Source organism: Molossus molossus, unplaced genomic scaffold (assembly GCF_014108415.1).
Source record: "Molossus molossus isolate mMolMol1 unplaced genomic scaffold, mMolMol1.p scaffold_m16_p_14, whole genome shotgun sequence".
Taxonomy (NCBI): Eukaryota; Metazoa; Chordata; class Mammalia; order Chiroptera; family Molossidae; genus Molossus; species Molossus molossus.
In genome coordinates this window covers 39,322,951-39,343,985 of record NW_023425349.1, presented here as the reverse complement: position 1 = coordinate 39,343,985, position 21,035 = coordinate 39,322,951, and the positions used below count along the sequence as shown (strand labels likewise).

Below are 21,035 nucleotides of genomic sequence, written 5' to 3'. Positions count from 1 at the left end.
AAGAGCAGAGTACATATTGATTAGGATGTGTTCATAGCTTATGCAGCTCCAAAGAATTTTTTCATGAAGGCTGCCAACTTCTGAACATCTTCCATCCTGCCTGCCTTATACAAAAAGGCCCAGATGCCTTCTACAGACTCATTCCCTTTCAAGGAGATCACATGGAGTTCAAGAGTTTTACTGATAAATCTTTTTTTCTAAAGCATTGTCTTTTTCGGCATTGCCGATGCATCATGGAATCTTGCTTCTTCTGTTCTGGGGTCCACTAGATATACATAGAATCTTTGAGACTCATCGATATCATGAATCATTTGAGATAGGATGGAGCTAAGCTTCTCCATGGTCACTGCACCACCTTTCTTAATCCACTCCAGGACCAAGCTTATGCCATAGATACTGAAACACCAAGGTGTGTTGCACAAGCAGTTGTCACCAGCCTGCGCTTTGTATTCCAGGGCTGAAGGGTCATTGCGGATCACCACTGTGACCCTGGAAGAGTCAACATTCTTCTGTGCACCAGAAGAGCAAATATCACACCAAACTTGGAGACATCCACTGGCTTAGATAGGAAGTTAGAGGACCTGTTGCAAACCGACTGCTTGGTGCATGGCCTGATTGGTACAATGTTACCAATAGAAGAGGCATCTGAGTTGAGGTTTCACGAACTTGGATCTGGATTTTTCATATAATTCCCAACTTTAGGATAACAAATGATATCCACAATCCCAAAGTTCTAGGCTTTTTCTGCAACCTGAGCTCACCACATACTTGACCCAACTTTCTGTTTTCAGATCAATTAGTTTTAATGGCCTGATTTGGCCTGACCCATCTCTTTGCATAAGAATCACCTTGTAGTAGTCTGGAACAGCTAACAATTCTCCCATAAGATTCTGGATTGTGAATCATCTTAGTGAAAGGGGTTGGCCAGTGGCTCATTACAAGAACAAAAATGTCAAGTCCTTTGTAGTCTAATAATTCTCTCTGTATTTCTAACAACACTGAGCACAACAGCATGGTGGCCCAGGACAAATGAAATTGACCACCTGCCACCAGCTGTCCACAGTGTTTCCTTGGCAGCCCAAGCAGAGTGGACCTAGAGGACCGACGATGGGTGGCACGCGTCTCCTTTTCCTTATGCCCCACTGGTCACAGTTTTCCCCACACAAAAATTGACTCCTCCAGCATTTCAGTTGCTTTGGTGGCTGCTCAGGAAGTCAAAGTTCTTGCCTGTGAGGTGTGGCATTTTATGAGTCCGAACACAGAGAAAAAGCCAGAAACTCCAGCATGTTGCTGGTTGCCCTGGATGTTCAGTGATATCCTTGACATAGAGCCTGGCACTCCCCTAGAAAATGACTGATTTATACCCCACATGGCATAACAGTGAAGGCCCAAGTGACATTAGTTGACAGTAGTGGCAGCTGAGGTGGAGCCAGCAGTTGTCACCTCTGCTTTGTTACTCTCCTCCCTGAAATTATCAGTGCTGCCTGTTCAAGATAAGTCTCTTTGGCCCTGGCCAATTAGCTCAGTTGGTTGGAGCATTGTCCCCATACACAAATGTTGCCAGTTCATCTTGGGTCAGGGCACATATAAGAATCAACCAATGGCCCTGGCTGGTTTGGCTGAGCAGTTAGAGCATCGGCCCGCGGACTAGAGAGTCCTGGGTTCAGTTCCTGCTAAGGACATGTGCCTCAGTTGCAGTTTGTCCCCAGTGCCGGTTGGGGTCGTGTGCGTGGCAACCAGTGGATGTGTCTCTCTCACATCGATGTCTCTCTCTCTCTCTCTCCCTTCCTCTCTCCCTCCCGCTCTACCTGAAAATAAATGCAAAATAAAATAAAATGAGGGGGAAAAAAAGAATCAAACAATGAATGCATAAATAGATGGTACAACAGATCTCTCTCTCTCTCTCAAATAAATAAAATTTAAATTAAAAAATTAAGAAAAAGATATGCCTCTTCAATTGAAGGGCTGCATATAATAGCAACTGATTAATTTAGGCAAAAATAATTTTTTGAAAAGTTATAAATAAGTTCTCAGGTTGGAAGGGAAGGCTAGAGATTTGTAAACAAAAATCAGGCCCAGTATTCAGGGCAGAAACTGCACAAAGGTCTTACTAGTGTTGCTGAAAAAAATATATAATCATTGCAACTTGCTTGCATCATTGCTCAATATTCAAATTTCCAGGACAAAGAGTCTGGTTGGGCAAGCCTGGGTCAAAAGTCTACCCTCTTGGGTGATAAAGAGTCTCTAAAGACCAGAATGTCTATCTCATCAAGCCTATATACAACTGGGAGAGAAAAACTCCAAAAGGAAAACTAGGTACTATTAGAAAAGGGAAACTGAGGCTGTGTTGTTTAGCAAAGGGTCCATTATAATTCAGCATCCAAACTATTTTCTTCCCATGCACATACTTTCAAAAATACTTCTGTCTGCCCTGGCAGGTGTGGTTCAGTGGTTATAGCATCGGATGCGCAGATTTGATTCCTAGTCAAGGACACCTGTCTGGGTTGCAGGTTCAGTCCCGGCTGGGTCAGAGTGTGTGCAGGAGGCAACCAATTCATGTCTCTCTCTCTCACATCAATGTTTCTTTCTCTCTGCCTCTCCCTCCACCTCCCTCCCTTCCACTCTCTCTAAAAATCAATGGAAAAAAACTTGAGTGAGCCCGGCCGATGTGGCTCAGTGGTTAAGCGTCAACCCATGCACCAAAAGGTCACCAGTTCGATTCCTGATCAGGGCACACGCCCAGGTTGTGGGCCTGATCCCCAATGGGGGGGGGGGCGGTATGCAGGAGGTGGCCAGTCGATGTTCTCTCTCATTTATCTTTCTATCTCTCTCTCTAAAATCAATCAATAAATAATTTAAAAAATAACAGTACTTAAAAAAAAACTTGAGTGAGGATGAACAACAAAAAATACTCCTGTCTATCAGAATGCAGTTATTTAATTAAATAAAAAATTATCACCCCTTCTTCAAAAGAAGATAACTCAGTGTCTCCTTACTAGTGCATCAAAATCTAAGTCAGGGATGTCTGGGAGATGTACATTTCTGCTCTAGCTCCAGCTCAACTGTCTTAGATTGCGTCCCTAGAAAGAGAGCCTGAGCCAGGGATTTATGTGCAAGCGATTCCCTGGGGAAGTGCTTTCGGGTGAAAGGGACCTAGGGAAGCAGGGTAGGGCAGGGAATTAATTAGTCAAGCTATGATTTGGTCTCAACCGGAGATTAGCCTGATCTTACATAGTTCTGGAGTGTGAACTGTACACAGAATTGGGCCAGTCTGAGACACAGGTATGAATAAATGATCTAGGTAAAAAGGTCACTTGATCTACCAAATCAAGCCTCCAATCCAACTGGGACCACCTCTACCTAGAACTCATGGTGCGACAGTTGTAGCCTCCCCTCTCCAGCATTTATGAGGACTTCCGGAACCCTCGAATTCGCATATGCCTTCTTTCTCCTAAGTTCCCATTCTCATTGATGGTAAACAAAACACATAAACTTGCCAAGTAAAAGTAAGTTGGTCTCTTCCAGTTTTAAATGGTCTAATTTAAGGGAAATAGTTATTCAGTTAGTTGTGGCCCCTTACCTCACCTCCACCTTTCCAAGACCATCCAAAATCTGAATACAAAGGGGTTAGATGTTCTGATAATGAAAGGAAAGAACCTTTGCCAGCGAACTGTCTTTGACCTCTAGCTAAGGTGTAGTCTGTCTGATGTCTGAATTTTGGCCTCTGCTCTTCCCATAGTTACTACCACTAAAGGACTAAAACTAGTATAACTGTTGGTCTGGTTTTTCAGCACTCAGCCCAGTGGTCTTCCCTGACTAATTCAATCTGACCTTAACTTTCACTAGTATTAACAATCCTTTGAGTTTCTGATGCATCTCCATCCAGCCCCTGGCTGGGCTGTCTACCTTATAGTTTCTGCTGTGCAATAACCACCCTCTTCACTTGGTGACCCCATGGCAATCCCATTAGCACTCAACTAGCATCCCTCTGATGCCATAAGCGAATCAAAGGAAATTCTGTGGAGTTTGTGTGTGTGTAATTTCAGTCTCTGTGCCAAAACATGGTATGCCTCAATTTCTTTCGTGCTTTACTAGCCCCTGTGGTTATAAGAATACTTTGCAGGGTTTCAAATAGAAGCGAGGCTTGAGCCTTGCTTCTCTGCTTTTAGCTTCCTATTCATACCTATCTGGAGTTGCTGCTTTGACTAATCATCCCCTACTTTTACCCTGCACCAGGCTGAACCCTGGGGAGGTTTATGAGGGACCAAACTGGCACCTTCTACTCTACTGTTCCTGCCTGTCTCTCACCTTACTATCAAAACTACTTCTCCTTCTTTTGGTCTGATAAGCAGCTGTCATATGTTTTCCTCTATCCCACAGACTTTTATTTTTCGAACTGGCCCTTCCATGAAGCCTGTCCCTTAATGGTAGATTTCAGGGAGAAAAGGAGAAGGGGGGTGGGAGAAGTGACCAGAAGGGAAAAATATTTGACAAGATTTTGAAAAGTGTGAGGGTTTGGTGACTATGCCTTTTATTTCCCTCAAAATTATAGTTCTGGGGGTTACAGGTCTGAGTTTGAGGAAGCAGGTAGAAATGGGGTGGAGCTGTTGAATGAGAGGACAGGAAATCCTTATGGGTTCTGGACAAAAAATGAGGTGGAGGCTAGAAAGATTTCAGGTCATAGGATAGCTGGTGTTTCAGTTTACCCCAATTCAGTTGCCAGTGCCAGTTGCTCAGTTGACAAACAGTGGAGCCCAATCCCACATAACATTTGCATTTTGTACATCCACCCAGCTCAGTAACTCAGCTCCCTTTTTTATATATAGACAAATGTATAACTGCCTCGGCTTTTTTTTTTTTTTGGTACATGCCCCTAGCGGGAACCGAACCTGGGACTCTGGTCCGCAGGTCGCTGCTCCAACCGCTAAGCCAAACCGGCCAGGGCTACTGCCTCGACTTTAATTTTCCATGTATTCCCTTCTTTCCTTTTCCTCAGGTCAGAAAAAGAAGCGCTGAGGCCTGCCTTGGGCAAGTGATGTCCCTCTGTGCGCACAAACTCTGGCGTCTTTTCCATCCGCTAAAAGCAGAGGGCAGAATCTTGGATCAACATACTGAGATTTTCCTAGTTTTAACACTTCACAATGTTGTCCCAAGCAACATAATGTGATTGTAAATGTACATATGTAGACACATCTCACAATACTATGAAGCTTTTTCCCTCATTATCAATTTGTTATAATTATTGGATTGTCTCTTTAAATAGACTATTTTTACCACTGTACCCTTAGGGCCTACAACTGTCCCTGTATATTTTGGGAACTAAACACATATAAGTTAATGAAAAGGTATAGAAATATACTTGTAATTCTTACTACACATTACCTAATTGCTGACAAAGGCCCTTTCCTCCCATTATCAGAACATTTAAACCCTTTGCACCCAGAAGACCTTGGAAGGTCTTGGAAACATAATCATAGAACAATTTAAACTATTAACTCCGGGAATTTGTTAAATGTACAGATTCTTTTATCTTTATTATTAGTTGACTCTATTACAGATGCCACCCATTTCACCCCTTGGCTTCCCTCCCTGCTGCACCCCTCCCACAAACACCTCTTCCTGTCCTCACTCACCCTCCTCCCCTCTGAGGTCCGTCAGTCTATTACATTTAACCATGCTTCTGGTCCTATTTTGTCAGTTTTTGTTCAATTCCCCATATAAGTAAGATCATATAGTATTTGTCTTTCTCTGGCTTGTTTCACTTAACATAATAATCTCCAGGTTCATTCATGCTGTCACAAAAGGTAAGAGTTCCTTCTTCTTCTTCTTTTTTTCTTTATTGATTTTTTAGAGAGGAAGGAAGAGGAAGAGAAACATCAATGACCGGGAATCAAACCGGTGACCTCTTGGTGTATGAGTCGACGCTCAACCACTGAGACACTCCAGCCGGGCAAGAGTTCCTTCTTTTCTCCAACTGTATAGTAGTATTCCATTGTGTATATGTACCATAGCTTTTTTATCTACTCATCTACTGATGGGCACTTGGTCTGTTTCCAGACCTTGTCTATTGTAAATAACATTGCTATGAACATTAGGGTACATATATTCTGATTGGTGTTTCGGGATTCTTAGGATATATACCCAGAAGTGGGATCACTGGGTCAAATGGTAGTTCCATGTTTAATTTTTTGAGGAAATTGTTTTCCATAGTGGCTGCATCAGTCTACATTCCCACCAACAATGTACTACGGTTCCCATTTCTCCACATCTTCACCAGCACTTTGATAGTTGCCATTCTGACATGTATGAAGTGATCTCATTGTAGTTTTTATTTGCATCTCCCTGCTGATTAATGACCGTGAGCATTTTTTCATGTCTATTGGCCATCTGTATGCCAAATATGCAGATTCTTGATGCCTCACTACAGTGATTGATTCGCTAGAACTGAGGGGTGAGACAGACATTTTCATGCTTAACTAGCACTGTTGGTTATGTTGAAGATGGTCCCAGGAACAGTTTGAAAAACACTGTGATATTGCTTTGTAAAAGTTCAGTGTCACCATCAAGAAATGGGGTTAGTCTCACTTCAAACTTGCCAGCAAGGGGCAAACTTTGACGATAAACAGATGTAAACATAGTATTTAAGGTTAATTTAATTTAGCCATCAAGATTAAACCCCTTTCTAAAATTCAGATGGCACTAAACATTTAAAAAAACCAAACTAACCTTACAGACATGTTTTCATTGATCTGAAAGTAAATTTTAAAATATAGGCCTTGCCTTGCAGGAGTGGCTCAGTTGAGTGTCAGTCCCATGCACCAAAAGGTTGCAGGTTCAATTTGCTCAGGGCACATACCTGGGTTGCAGGTTTGATACCCAGTTGGGAAGCCTACAGAAGGCAACTACAATCAATATCCCCCCCGCCCCCTCGAAGCATGTCCTTGGGTAAGGATTAAAATAAAATAAAATATAGGCCTCTTCAGCAGCCATCTCAAACAAATCACAATCTGTCATGTTTGTGGAAAAATCATTTTTAGTACCAACATAAAACATTATAAAACAAACCACTGAAATGATTCTTGAGAATTGCTAGTTTGATAGTTTACTTTTTATTTTTTTATCCTCATCTGAGGACATTTTTTCATTTTTTGTTCAGATAGAGCGGGAGGAAGAGAGAAACATTGACGTGAAAGGTACACATCAAGTGGCTGCCACCCACACAACCCAATCAGGGCCGGGGACAAACTGCAACCAAAGTACATGTCCTTAGCAGGAACCGAACCCGGGTCCTCTCTGGACCACAGGCCTACGCTCTAACTGCTGAGCCAAACCGGCCAGGGCGATGGTTTACTTTCCTAAAATATTTAGTCTCTATGTATACCAGTGGTATCAGTGATCAAAGATTTAGGAGTTAACTACTGGATCACTCAATACAAATGAAAATTTCCCATTACAGTCTCATTATAAAGGCGAACTACTAAAAATTGAATAGTAGGTAAAGGTTTCAAATTCTTCATTCCCGTAAAATCTTGGTGCAATCTGATTTCCGTTTGTTGGCATTTTGGTAATAACTTGTCAAAAAGTTAAGCCAAAAACACTTTCAAAACCTTGTTTCATTATTTATAGTAAGGAGCAAGGAACATCAATTTGTTATAACACTTATTTACGCATTCATTGATTGATTTTTGTACATGCCCTGACCTGGGATCAAACCTGCAATTTTGGTGTTATCAGTAGACACTACCCAACTGAGATACGAGGGCTGTAAAAATCAGTACTTGCACTATTACAAAGTTGGTTTAATGCTGCATTTGTTCAATGAATTATAAACTTGACTTCAAAATTTCTCAGCCTAACTCAATTCCCAGCCCACAAACACCATTTACCAATAACAGCAGCAATGCAAAAGACCTCTCCCTCCCAGTTTTACACCCAACTTATCAATGCTATTCTCCAATTCTTTAGTAGGTTCATGTGTTCAGTCTGAATTGTTTGTAGAAAACAAAAATGAAAACTTACAAGCTAATAGTCCGTATATTTACATAAGTTTTTCAATGACTAATGAAAGCTTCAAAAGTGTTGTCTCTAGGAATGCTTTCCTCTGATAGGAATAACAACTAAATGTCCTCACTGATGATTTTTTTCTGGGGAAGGCTCATTTCTACACTAGCAGATTGCATTACCCTCACCAACCCTAACTCACCCACTCTTAAAATACTCAAGGAAAAGCTAACACCAACTTGGCAGCTCAGTCTAATACGACCTCTGGGAAAACCTTTCAACAGGTAGTACACTAGTTTTGAAGTGACACCATGTTATTTCACTATCAAGAGAACACTTCAATTCCTCTCCCCTAAAAGGGGAATGTTACTGAAATACTAATGGCCTTAAACTGGCATATTTCCATGTATCATTTCCTAAACTTAAGCAGAACTACACACATGAATTCTTTTCCATGTTAAGTTCTCATGCCTTTTGGACAATTGGTGGTTTCAGGAATTTATGAACCAGAAACCTCAACACATTATTTTAATATTCTCCAACATCAAACCAGAACTAATTCTACAGGTAGAAATCAAAGAAACTAAAAAATTTCTCATAGGTAATGGGAGTTGTAAAATTGCATGACTCAGCTCCCATTCTTTTATATATACACCCTCTAACAGAGCCCAGCTACTGAAATTATTTACCACCTCTACCAGATTTTTAAAATTCTAGAAAAACACTTCACACAGAAAAATATAATTTATGATTACTGTATTTCCTTACAAGAGGAACGTTTTAACAAATTTTACAGGTGTCAATTTGTTCAAATTGGGCACACATCAAATCTAGTATTATAGGAGTTTTATTTGGAAGTGAACTTAACTATTAATACAAACGTCAAGATACTACACAAAACATCCACAGGAACTTTTTTCATCTTTTTTTTTTTTTTTTTGAATTGTTTCACAAACATTTCCTACATAATCCAACATACAACAAAGAAATGGTACATCTTTTTCTTTCAATTTGCATACAATGGAAAAACAAGAATATATATATATTTTACAAAGTTTAACTAATAGACACTAGGCAGGCTGACAGTGTAAGTCTATAGGTGAGAAATTATCTAATAAAAAATAATCAAAATTTATTTAGCATCAGTCACTTCCATAACCAAATATTACTCCAATTAATAAAACTTGCTGCCATTAGGCTTCTGGTATACACGTACACCATTACTTAATTTTTAGTGCTGCTCCCAACCCTTGGTTCTTCACAATTACTAACATATAAAACTGGTGTAAAGTAGGGGCAAGCATATGCAAAAACAAACAAAAATCCCCAGCTTATTATAAGCATGAATTGTGTATGATGGAATTTCTTCCCAAGCAATGGACATTCAAACCATCCAGAAACCACCAGAACGGAATATGCCAAGAGATATATATATATATTTTTTTTGCCTAAGTCCAAGTTCAACAGAGGAGCTGAAAATCAAACTTAGTGTTTAGTTTGGGGAATCCAGCCATTTGAAAAATGACCATATTAAAAAAAAAAAAAAAAAAAAAAAGACCACCAAAAATAGGTTCACTAAATTTATTTTAAAAATCATAAAACGTTTCTTACAAAAGAGCATTACATTCTGCACACTGCTCTGAATAGATGCCAGGGACATATGAACTATTGTTACTTTTCCTCCCTGTCCCCCCACCCCCCAAATGTTACAGTGACCACAAAGCAAAGTGTTCACAATAATTACATAGGGGGAATTTTCCTTTCTAACCACCAACAATGAACAAAAATTAAAATGCACTCACTCTGCTGCTGTTTCAAAATTTCAATGTTAGTTTTTGCACACCCTCCCCCCCACCCTGTTTGTAAGGAACTAAAACATTACATCTGGTGAACAGCAAAGATTTCACTACACCTCAAATGCAGAACACCTATGAAGCAGAGGAATGTTGGCTTTTTAAACAGAAGCAGATAAAAAAAAAAAGATGCAGGACTCCTTCAGTTCTTCACTAGTCTTAGAAAAACTTTCCAGAATACTGCTTCACACTATAAAAAAGAAAAAATATCTTGCATTAGAATCCTTCAACATCTGCATACTGCTTCACACTATAAAAGAAAAGAAAAAAAAGTACGAATTAGAATTTTTGTTCGTAACATCTTAATCAACATTAAGACAATTTCAATGCTAAATTAAAACGATAAGCATGACCATTATAATTAGAAATAAGAATTAAAAACATCAGCAATTACAAATTAGAGCAATGTAAGATTCAAGAAAAAATGATTAATAGTGAACCAGACATTAGTAGAGCAGAATTAAGAAAATGAAATAAAAAGTTGTTAATACTTGGTAGAAAAGACAAGAAATGCAAGTAAAGGTGTGAAATGCTGCATTTTACAGCACCAATCATTTGTCCTGTAGAGGCATGGCCTGTGCCATATGGTAGACTGTGATTTGTTGTCGATTTAGTTATCTAAAAACAACAAAATCACTAGTCTTCCACACAGAACTAGACCAACATCCACTGAATCTTCTATATTTTCTACAGGCTCTGTATAATTTATAACAAGTGGTTTTGGCAGCAGTTTTCACCAGAGAAATGAGAAGTTTGCTTGGTTAAGGCTTCCTCCAGCAAGATTAGTATTGAGTGTCTCCGTTTTTAGTAGAAAAGCAGAAGAAAATTAAAGCAACACTATTAGAATGTTTAGAAGTTAGGTCCCCAAAAGGTTGAGACACCATGGCTTCTAAAAGAAAAATCAATTGAGAAGAAAAAGCTTTTTAAAGTTTTAGTAGGTGTAGGCTAACATAAAGCTAAACTTAAACTGACCTGTTCTGCAGCAAATACTGTGCATTCTGTATCTGGTCCTGTGTTCCTGTAATGGTAATGATCCGATCTTCGGACCCCTCTAAAGGCTCATCAATTTTGATCGAAGCTCCTGACTCATGACGGATTTGTTTAATCCTCTGACCACCTTTGCCAATAATAGATCCAGCCAACTGAAAAAATTTTCAGAAACAAGTGTCTATGATATACCTTAAAGAAAGTACATTACCTATATTTTAAATGACCTTCAAGAGCATTAACTTTGTAGTCATTTATTCTGATGGCTCCTAAAACTAGTCAAGATTTAAATAACAATGCATTTAACACTTCAACATTTCCTTAATAAACAAGTCAAGGGCTCAAAACCATCTAAACAGCTCTTGATAGTACTGGACATCACTTGAAAAATCCCAAACTGGAGGACATCTCACTGAAGTCCTTGAAAACAATTTTAATCCTAAAATGAAATATTTTTGTTAAAATATTTTAAGTTGGGGAACTTAAAATAACTCATTAAATGTTCCTTGTATTACAGCAAAGATACTTACATCTTTGGGAATAGTTACTTGTGTAGTAATAATAGGTCCACCAAGATCACCATATGAGCCACGACCCCCTGCATAGGAATAATCTGATTTAAATAGTGAGCATTAAGTTCATTTAGAAAGAATAAAATAATGTTTGATTTCACAAATAAGAAAACTTACCATATCCAGAGCCACCCTAAAAATGGAAAGAAAAAACAGAAAATTACTTTGCCTTCAAGACTACTCTTCAAATAATTTAGTATTCCTAAAACCCCTCAGTTAAGAAAACCAAAGTCCTCCCATATCCTCCCTAGTAAAGTAAGCGTATTTCAGAAAACAATCCTTAGGGCATGAAACCACTCAGGTACACAGCATTTAAAGAAATAAAAATATTAAGAGGAAAGAAAACATTTATTGGTGAGTAGGCAAACTCCTTAATCATCACTCATAGAGTGCAAACACCCAGGATACTCAACCTGTGGTTCATAAGCCATCTGCCATTCTGAAGGGCTCCATGTATCTATTGCAGAGTCCCAAGTTTCATCAGCACTGAAACCAACCTGTGTTAAAAGACAGTTATTAACATAAATCTGGCACAATACTGTCATAGAGCTAGTTTTTATATGGCCAATTTCTATTCTACATCACATATTTTGGGGGATGATGGTCAACAAAATCTTAACAGTACAGCAAACAACCAAAATGATATAAATGGCTAAGAGGTCCATTTGTAAGATAAGCTTTTCAATTAACAATATTTGGGAACAAAATCCCTTACACCCTTCAAATATACACTGATGATAAATGAAAATTCTTACCATGCCATCATATCGGTCTCCAGGTCTTCCTCTTCTGTCATAAGCCATTAGGTCTCTGCAAGAATAATACTGGTTGTAATCTCAGTTTACTCACACATCAAATAAAAAACCTATCCTACCCACCTCCCTACAGTGCAGCAATTTGCATGATAGTAATACACAGAGGAAGAAACTTACCCTCCCCTAGGTGGTGGTGGTGGGGGAAGAGGAAGATTCCGTGCTCTGCTACCACCCCGGCCACCTCGTCCAGGAGGAGGGGGAGGAGGTCCTCGTCGAGGGCTCATATCATCATAATCTCTTCTAGATGGAGGCATTGGACGCCCACCCCGACCAGGAGGCATTCTGTCAAAACCACCTCTTCCCCGCATGGGAAATCCCACAGGACGTCCACGGCGGTCATCAAACATCATTGTAAAGCCACCATAATCATAGGTTTCATCATAAAAATTGGGATCATAAGGCTGTGCACGTCCTTTGATGGGAGACTAAAGCAAAAACATAGCAATATTATAGACCAAAGAAAATAGCCTTGGTTCACAGCCAACCATTACTTTTATAAACAAAACATTAAAAATCTTTTCTTTCCTGGGAGGCACTTCAGACAGGATAGGAATGCAGGCAAAAATATAGTAGGAAGGAAAGGACCGAAAACAATGCAGTATTTTTGGTGAGTCCTAAACAAAAAGCGAGCTTTACTGCTTGTGGGGGAAGAATTAGCAGCTTATTTTTACCCTAATACCTTAAGAAAAGACTACAAACCCCTTTCATGTTTCACAATGAGGTCTAGGAAGAGGTGACCACCTCAAAGGGATAAAAGGATCATTATCTTGGGTGAGCCTATAATCCACACTGATGCTATCAGTTGGGAAACAGCAATGCAGTACTGTATAAACTTCCTTTGAAAGACTAAAGGCTTTAAAAATCTCACCAACAATCAAATGACCATTCCCCATGCTCTCCTCAATCATTTCTAAATTAAAGCGATAGCTATAAATGGGGGACAGAAAATTGCTAGGGAAAGGACAAGTAAAAGACATCTATCTAAACATTCTGAAACTACTTCCAAGACCTATTTGTGTCATGAAGTTAAATGGAAAGATAAGTATTCTGAAGGTACCTCTGATATAAGATCAAGGATGATCTTGATACACTCTACAACCCTATCAGGTTTTCCTCCAATAAGAACGACTCTGTCAGTGGAATGAGGACAGCATTCCTGGAAAAGCTTGATTGTTGTCTGAGTGTTCTGTAATAAATTTAAAAAAGAAAAAAAACATTAATCAAAAGAAATAAAAGTGCACTGAAGAGGAGGCTAGTAAACCTAGGAAACAAACTTACATTTACCTTAAATAAATCCACTACCCCCGTCCCACACCCCAAATCTTGTTAGTAACCCTAGGACTTCTGGCAAAATAATGTGGCCAGGCCTTATTGTGATATTTTAATAGCAAGCTAAATACAAAACTATTTTCCAGTAATATAACAGGAGAAAATAACACAGAGCCTCTACCTCTCGAAGTTCTTTGATTTTAGCACCTTTGACCCCAATAATTCCTCCTGCCAGACTCTGATGAATCAACAGTCTCAATTCGCAGTCAAAGTCGCTTCCTTTATAGTGTTGGTACTGCAGAGGGAGAGTTATAAAATTTTAGGTCCAAATTAAGGATTCCCCAATAATACACACTTTATCTGCTATAAGCATAACATACTGTTGCAGTGAGCAACCTGAATTTATATTTCAATAACTTTACCAGTTATGTGCTTATTATCCTCAATAGCCAGGCCCAAAAAGGACATTCTGCACCACCTTAAAAAACTATTTTATTTTCAGGTCCTGCAACACCATACCCACACTGCAGCCATTTAGCATGTCGCTGTTACTACAATATCATTATTAACATTCAAATAACACCATAATATAAATGACTGCAAAGCACTTTGCAAATGTAGTTAATTCCCACTGCAGCATGGAGCAGGGTCAACAGTGAGTTGTAAGACCATTCATTTATCATGTTTTTAAGCCTTTTTCTATAGAGACGGGAAAAGCACACGATGTTAAAAATAAAATTAATCCCATGGGCCAGGCTCCATACTTCAGTGGGGTTCAGTGGCACTATGACATACATTTAAGCATTCCACAGCATCAGATTCGAGCGGGAGCTGGCTGGTTGCAGTGGGTGATGGCAACTGCAGGCCCTGAAAGTAGAAAAATAAGAGTAATAGGTTAAGTGTCTAGTGTGATCAGGCTATTGTCGCATATATTGGTAAAGCTACTACAACACATTTCACATCTACATCATTAAATAACGAGAAACTGCTCATCTACACTAAGAATGTACAATGTTTTTTCTCTACACACTTAAATACAGAATTTAAAAAGCCTCAAACTTTTAAAACACAGTCCTTTCTAACATACATCTACAATCAACATTATAACTTAAAAAAAAAAAATCAAAACAAAAAACCCTCCTCTAAAACTAAAGCCCATAAAATATATACTAAACCCATGAAAGTGAATGACCAAATAGTTCATATTTACTCTGGAGTGGCCAGACATTTTAAAACAAATAATGTGAGTACAGTAACCCTCTACACTATGTAGCAGGTTGTACATGGCGCTGCTACAAACTGTTATATCCACTGTCTCTCCACCTCCCCCATTATGCCCCAATAAAACCCCACCCCAATCGACAAATACATAAAAAATGAGCCTACCTCTTCCAAGGTAGGGATGATTTTCTTCAGAATTTCTCCAATTGTTTCAATATCAGCACTGATACTCAATATGCTGTCAAACATCACAAATACCAGATAGTACAAAAAAGGTGAAAAAGAAAAATGAGTTTTGTGTTTATCACCAGCAGTCATACAAACTTTTACAGAGAAGTAACATACAATTATTTAACACTCCCCATTTAAAGTAGCCTATTTATAGATTTACACATGCATTTTTGTTTTATGCCCAATACAGACATGATAACAATATTAGGAGACTTGGAGAGAGACAGAGAGAATGGGCTCTTGGAAGGGCTCAGATTAAGTGGGCAATAAATTGACCAGAACTGAAGCAGAGTTGAATATTTATGTTCCCCGCCACCACTAAGTTAATTAAGGATACCCTCGCTGTTACATTGGTAAAACTGGCACACCTTCTCTTAGGCAAAGTGGGGGAATATGCAAGTGGTGAACATTATCTTTGGAGTAAGGTTATGGATACCAGTTAGAAATTAGATCACTAATGGGCTCTGCAAGAAAACAAATACAAATGCGAGACAAAACAAAGACAATACAAATGAGAAGTGAAGGAAAGTGAACCAGAGTTAGCATTTCATCAGAAAAAATTATGAACAGGCAATGTTGGGAAGCAAGGTGGGCCACAAAGACAGAGCGAGAGACTATTTTGGTAACAATTTGATTTACAATGCAGCAAATATGCAACACTTGAAGCTGTGCTCCTTCCATCGAAATAAAATTAGTGGATCGTTTGGGTGGGCAACTCACGGTAAAAGTTCAGTGACAAAAAGACTTAATGGGGAAAATAAGACAGAAACTTGAAAAACAATACACCGTCTAAAGGGGATACTATTTAATTATATAAAAGGCAGGTAATAAAATACATTTCTCTCTTTCTAATCAGGCAGTGAGGCATAAACTGTTGGGACATACCGCTCGGGGCCACTGCTGTCTGGGACTGAAACACTGGCATTGTACTGCATTGGTCATTGGCGTTCGTGGATGTTGGCATTGGGCATGGGCATTCAATCAGAAGTTGTCAAGTATGGTACCCGTTTGGCAACGAGCACATTTTTGGGCATAGCCAACCAGGGTTTTCACATGGGCGTTCAGGGGCGGATGGGCCAACGTCATGGTGGGCAACGCAGGGGTAAGTCGATCCAGTACATGGGCAACGGAGATATATGGCCAAAAAAACAAGGAGAGGGAAAAGGGGGAAAAGCAATAAATTTTAATTTAATACAAACTATACTCATACTCTCAATTAATGAAACAAGTTTAAGTTGTTCTGAAGATTAACACAATAATGGACTTCTCTATATCTGACAGTGGCTTAACATTTAAGGACCTTCAATGATGGTACTAGCCTGTTTTTGTTTTTGTTTTTTTTTTAAAAAAAACAAACGATGTTTCAGTAGCAGGCTGGCTCATGAGGGTAGACACAAAACCTGTCATGACTCAGTTTACTGAAGTTCTTGAGGAAATGGGGAAATTAATAACCCAGATGATAATTATACAGAACATCTGGATTAAGAGGAAAGAGGTTTATAAAAGACAAAACAAAAATTCCCACACCACCAAAAACCCTAATTCTTAAAAGACTAGTTGGTTTCCTGGAGGTTTAAAACGCATTCCTAGATCCTAACAGGCAAAGTTTGTAAAATTTTAAACAAATTTTCAAGTTCAGTTTACAGTAATCAAGAGGAACATACAAAGATCTGCGACCAAGAGAGAAATGAAATACTATTAAATAAGTATTCAACACAAAGTTATTATTTGCCTCAATTTTAGCAAGAAAACATTAAGAGCATGTTCACTATGAGAAATTTTTTAAAGAGGAATTTAGGTGTAGCCAAGTCCTATAAATATGCTTACTTCTGGTGATACCAACATTTAATGTGTCTAATCACAAGAGTCAACCCACTATAAAATATGAAGACTCAAACAAATTATTGACATAAGGTTTCCCAACCTTAAGATTAAGTGCCTACTCTCCTTTACCCATATTTAAATCATGCAAGCTCAATATTAATTTGTTTGTGCTCCATGTGCAAGCTGTTAAAGAACAGATGGACGATTAAAAAAGGAAATAAAAATTTGAGTTTAATCAGCCACCTGCAATGGATTTCAGTGACACTGTAATTGATTCACACATGGGAAATGGTGCAATTAAGGGTTTTTACACTGTGGTTATTTCTAATTAAGATGTTATCTTGCCTGAAGTGAATAATTTGGTGGAAAGTTATTAGAAAGCGAAGAGGTTTGATATAACCTCCCCTCCCAACCCAATCCCAACTTTATTAAATCAGGAATGGCAAACCTTGAAATTATCTATGCAATCAATTATTACAAATGGCTTGTATCTAAACTATTAAATGATTTCTATGATGCAACTCTTTAAATTTCTACAAACATAAACTGAAGCTGCTTGAGTAGTAGTTTAAACTCTTTAATACTTACGTCTGTACGCAGCGCTTTAATATTCTTGCCTCCTTTTCCAATCACTGCCCCAGCATTCTGGAAAAAGTAAAAAAGAAATTAGTTTTGCCCTTTCCTGTGTTCTGAAGCTTTAACCAAGAAAAAACAAAAAGGGGGGAAAAAATCTAACCCCTCTCTTTTTTTGTTATAGGGCTAAAAAATCTATTTGGGGATATCAAAATAAAGTTAAAAGACACTAAACATCTATGTGCTTTTTGCGGTCTAATCACCAAGACAAAAATTTGGAATATTTAGAATGTCAGAATACACTAAACATAAAACACAAGCAGAGATTAATTTTATAGTACCCATCTGTAAAACAATAAATAAATATTGGTAGATACTTTCACACTGTGATCTAATAGTATCAAGTAAACTGTCAAACTGCTTTCTAATAAATTCACAATGTAATCAAGATCCATCAATGCTTTAAGGATCACCCACACTTTCCCCGTGGTTTGACCTATAAAATGGCTCAACATATTAAGAGATTTCATTTTAACTGTTAGGCAAAAAACAAAGCCATCATACTGCCTACAAGTCTGTGCAGAGCCATATGGCTTTGAAGGCTTCCTAGAGGGCCAAACCAGAATTTATCTTAATTTCTACTCAAGTAAAAACCATTTTCAAATTTTCACGAATAAAATTAATACCTTGCTCTGAAGCAGAATGCGAAGTTCAACCATCTCATCAGTATTCCTAGATCTTTTAAAAGCTTGTTCCTCTTCCATATCTTCTGCAGGGCGTTTACCTAGAAATTAAGTTCACATTTCAAAGAAAGCACAGCAAATTCAAGAAAAAGTATCGTTAACTGAAGTTTTAATTTAATTAACTCAAATCAGAGAAAGCAACTACATTGTCTTAAGCTGTTCATTGCTAATTACAAGTTTGTTTTAAAAAGATCAAAGTCAATTCATATTCTTTGACTTTTAAATAACATATGAATCAAAGCATGCTTCCTTCCAGTAATGTTTCTTATAACACAAAATACTTCAAACAGGAATTAAAGAACACAATTACAAAAGCTTTTTCGTATTTATTGGCTTTCTTTTACGTCTTAGTTTATAGTTACCTATGCAAGAGAGGATTACTTTTAGTTCACAAATGAAAGCCGAGGTGTAACTCACAAGACTAAACACACAATCATAAAGAAATAATAAAAATTAACAGAACAAAAAATATAAAATTGTCTTCTCACCAAATTCACCATTGGTTTCGGTGTTGGGGAAGGTTTCCTCTGGCTGTTCAGTTTCCATTTTCTTAGATTATATGGACACACCAATCTGTTGAAGAAATAAAGAAGCTAGTACATTTGGTTTATTTAAAAGTAAGCTGTGCATTTTGCTAAATGTATATTAAAAAGCAAAGAAATGACTCTGCTTCTAGAACGTACCAGTTATTATATATCCTTGCAGAGCAGAACTGAAGTGTTCTGGGCGGGACCAACTGACACCCTAGTGCTGCAGTAGCCTACAAAAACCAACACAAATCAGTTTTGCCTTTTGGTTGCCGATTATTGGATGCCAACAAACACTGATCTGAACACAAGCTAAAGAGCTATTTCTAGAACTTGTTTCTTCACTTATAGTCTTAAACCCTCAAATGATTGCCTTCAAGACCCCAAACTATGATATCTGATTTTTTTTTTTTTTTTGCAAAAGAACACTTAAGCCACTGGATCTAGTCCCACCACAGAAACTAGTTATTTTATATGACAAATATACATAAGCTCAAAGGCACATCAGCCCATAAATCTCAATTTTGTCCCCAAAAGTGCAATTTATAGAAAGATATAAAAAACTAGTTTTGTATGAAAAAACCTAAGTCATTTTTTTGGTTTCTTTCCATCGGGACTGGAAATGCTATTTTCTAAAACCTCAAAAGTTTCCACATATACAGGCAAATTTAAGCTATATCCAATAATCAGGTCAATCTGCTGAAGGAATAAATCTCAAAACCTGACTTAAGAGCAGCCCCACACTGCTAGTAGTACTCGATTATTCAACAGTTAATGGAGCCCTTGAACACTAGCCAGATTTTTCACACTACGCCGAAAAGGGTACAACCTAACAATTACACCTCTACAATCAGACTGGTGTTGGGACTGCAGACAGCCTGTTATTGTTCCTCTCAGAAATGGCAGACAACGTTAAGTGTCCCCCTTCCTTAAAAAAAAAAAAAAGATAGAGGAATAGCTAGGCAGCCTAGCGCTTAAAAAAAAAAAAAAAAAAGGCAGTATTTATGCCTTCCATTCTTCCATGTTTGTCGATAAGCCACTCTCCCAACGACTAACTGAAACACTCCCCTTCGGGCCCACCACTCAGTTCAGTATGAAGTGTGGCGGAAGACTTGGATAAAGGAGTTTCCAGACAACTAGCTGAGTCTATCTGTAAGAATAAAACGTTGACGCGATTCTTCAATCACCATTCCTCAGGCCGCAAAAATAGCTAAGTATGCGCGTGACCAGCCGAGGCAAACACGCACTCCCCTCCCAACTCCCGACACCGGGATCGGCGGAGCCGACGAACAGGAATGGAGAAGCCAGAGGAGCGCGCAGAAGCGCTGCACGTCTCCTCTCCCGGATCCGACAGGAAATGGCCGCCCTTGTAATGGCGACTACGTGCTACTAGGCGGAGCCGGGAGCCGACCCCCTCCCCCACCCACCACGCGGCCCCGGGAGCTCATCCCCCGCACCCTCCCCCCACCGCGGGAGACAAAGCAACGGAGGCAGCCCTGACCATTCGACCTCCCCCGCTCCCGCCCCAAGCCCAGGCCAGGAGCGTCAAAGTGCGGCGGGAGCCACACAAAAGACGGCGGCGATCTCTACCGCCCTCGGGTCCCGCCCGCCGGCCCCTTCTCCTTCCCAAACAAGAAGCCTAGTCCCCAAGACTACGAAGCTACACCTCATCCTGCAGGCACATGCCTCGTAATGCCCCGAAACCTCTTGTACAACAACGCGAACTGCGGATATACGCTCAGGGAAATGGCGGAGGTGGGGGGAGGGGAACCGTGCAACGTTCCCTCGCTGAGAATCGGCCAACCACCAAGCAGCCCCTAAACGCCTCCCTCAAGCGACAAAATTGGTCTCCCACTCTCGCCCTCACGCGCCGTTTGCCTAGCCCCGCTCCTCACCGCGCGAGGCCGTCGTCCCTATGCCGCCGCGCCGCCTCAACCGGTCACAGCTAGACAGAAACGAGCGCAGGGCCCCGCCGCTCTCCCCCGCCTCCCGCGCTCTCCTACTCCGCCGCTGTGCCCGATTGGCTGCTCCAGCTTCAGCGGTGGCGCCAGGGCGAAGCGATTGGTCTAAGGCCGCGTCAGTCAAGGCGCCGGAGGAGGCGACACCCCCGCCCCCTGCCGGCGCCTCCCTTCAGGCTGTGAGGCCGCTAAGGGCCAGAGAAAACCCGGACTTGGGAAAAGTCAACGCAGCCTTTAGGGAGGACAATTCCCTGCCTGAGTCCGTAATACCGAAGCCCCAATAGCCCCAATAGCCCCAATTACCTAAAGGCCGTAAACAAGCGGGACGTAAGCAAGACGTAGAGGTTGGTGCAGCAGAGAAACAGAGAATAATGGCGTCTGCAGCGCTTTCGCCTGGAGCGCCCTCCTCCTTTCTCGTTCGCGCACTCACTAGCTGGGGGAGGGGAAGAACCTCTCGCGAG

General features: G+C 39.8%; 1 protein-coding gene and 1 pseudogene across 6 annotated transcripts; both read right to left on the bottom strand.

Annotated features, from left to right (window-relative positions):
- Nucleotides 1–38: 38 nt before the first annotated feature.
- Nucleotides 39–5,676, bottom strand: LOC118629287 (annotated as a pseudogene).
- A 3,064-nt stretch (nt 5,677–8,740) lies between these two features.
- HNRNPK (heterogeneous nuclear ribonucleoprotein K) lies at nt 8,741–21,009 on the bottom strand. 6 transcript variants are annotated; one of them, XM_036260530.1, is made up of 17 exons: nt 20,878–21,005; nt 18,773–18,849; nt 18,578–18,662; nt 18,033–18,130; nt 17,362–17,418; nt 15,835–15,878; nt 14,884–14,956; nt 14,293–14,364; nt 13,679–13,792; nt 13,286–13,414; nt 12,346–12,653; nt 12,169–12,223; nt 11,827–11,910; nt 11,531–11,546; nt 11,372–11,454; nt 10,827–10,996; nt 8,741–10,104 (listed from the first exon to the last, which is right to left on the bottom strand). In XM_036260530.1, exons 3-17 carry the CDS (start codon nt 18,633–18,635, stop codon nt 10,071–10,073), a joined length of 1,395 nt encoding a protein of 464 aa, XP_036116423.1. In that variant the 5' UTR covers nt 18,636–18,662; nt 18,773–18,849; nt 20,878–21,005; the 3' UTR covers nt 8,741–10,070. The 6 variants fall into 6 exon arrangements, with proteins under 6 accessions (XP_036116423.1, XP_036116427.1, XP_036116424.1 ...); XM_036260534.1 differs by having other exon boundaries at nt 8,741–10,044; XM_036260531.1 differs by lacking the exon at nt 20,878–21,005 and adding an exon at nt 20,512–20,612.
- Nucleotides 21,010–21,035: the final 26 nt, after the last annotated feature.

Bases quoted from the DNA above. Each gene is read 5' to 3' on its own strand.
- HNRNPK (XM_036260532.1), bottom strand. From the start codon at position 18,635: ATGGAAACTGAACAGCCAGAGGAAACCTTCCCCAACACCGAAACCAAT. The intron at 17,419-18,032 runs GTATTAATTTTA...TACTTTTTCCAG, and splicing joins GCATTCTGCTTCAGAGCAAG to AATGCTGGGGCAGTGATTGG. The intron at 10,997-11,371 runs GTAAGTATCTTT...AAATTTTTTCAG, and splicing joins AAGTAACTATTCCCAAAGAT to TTGGCTGGATCTATTATTGG.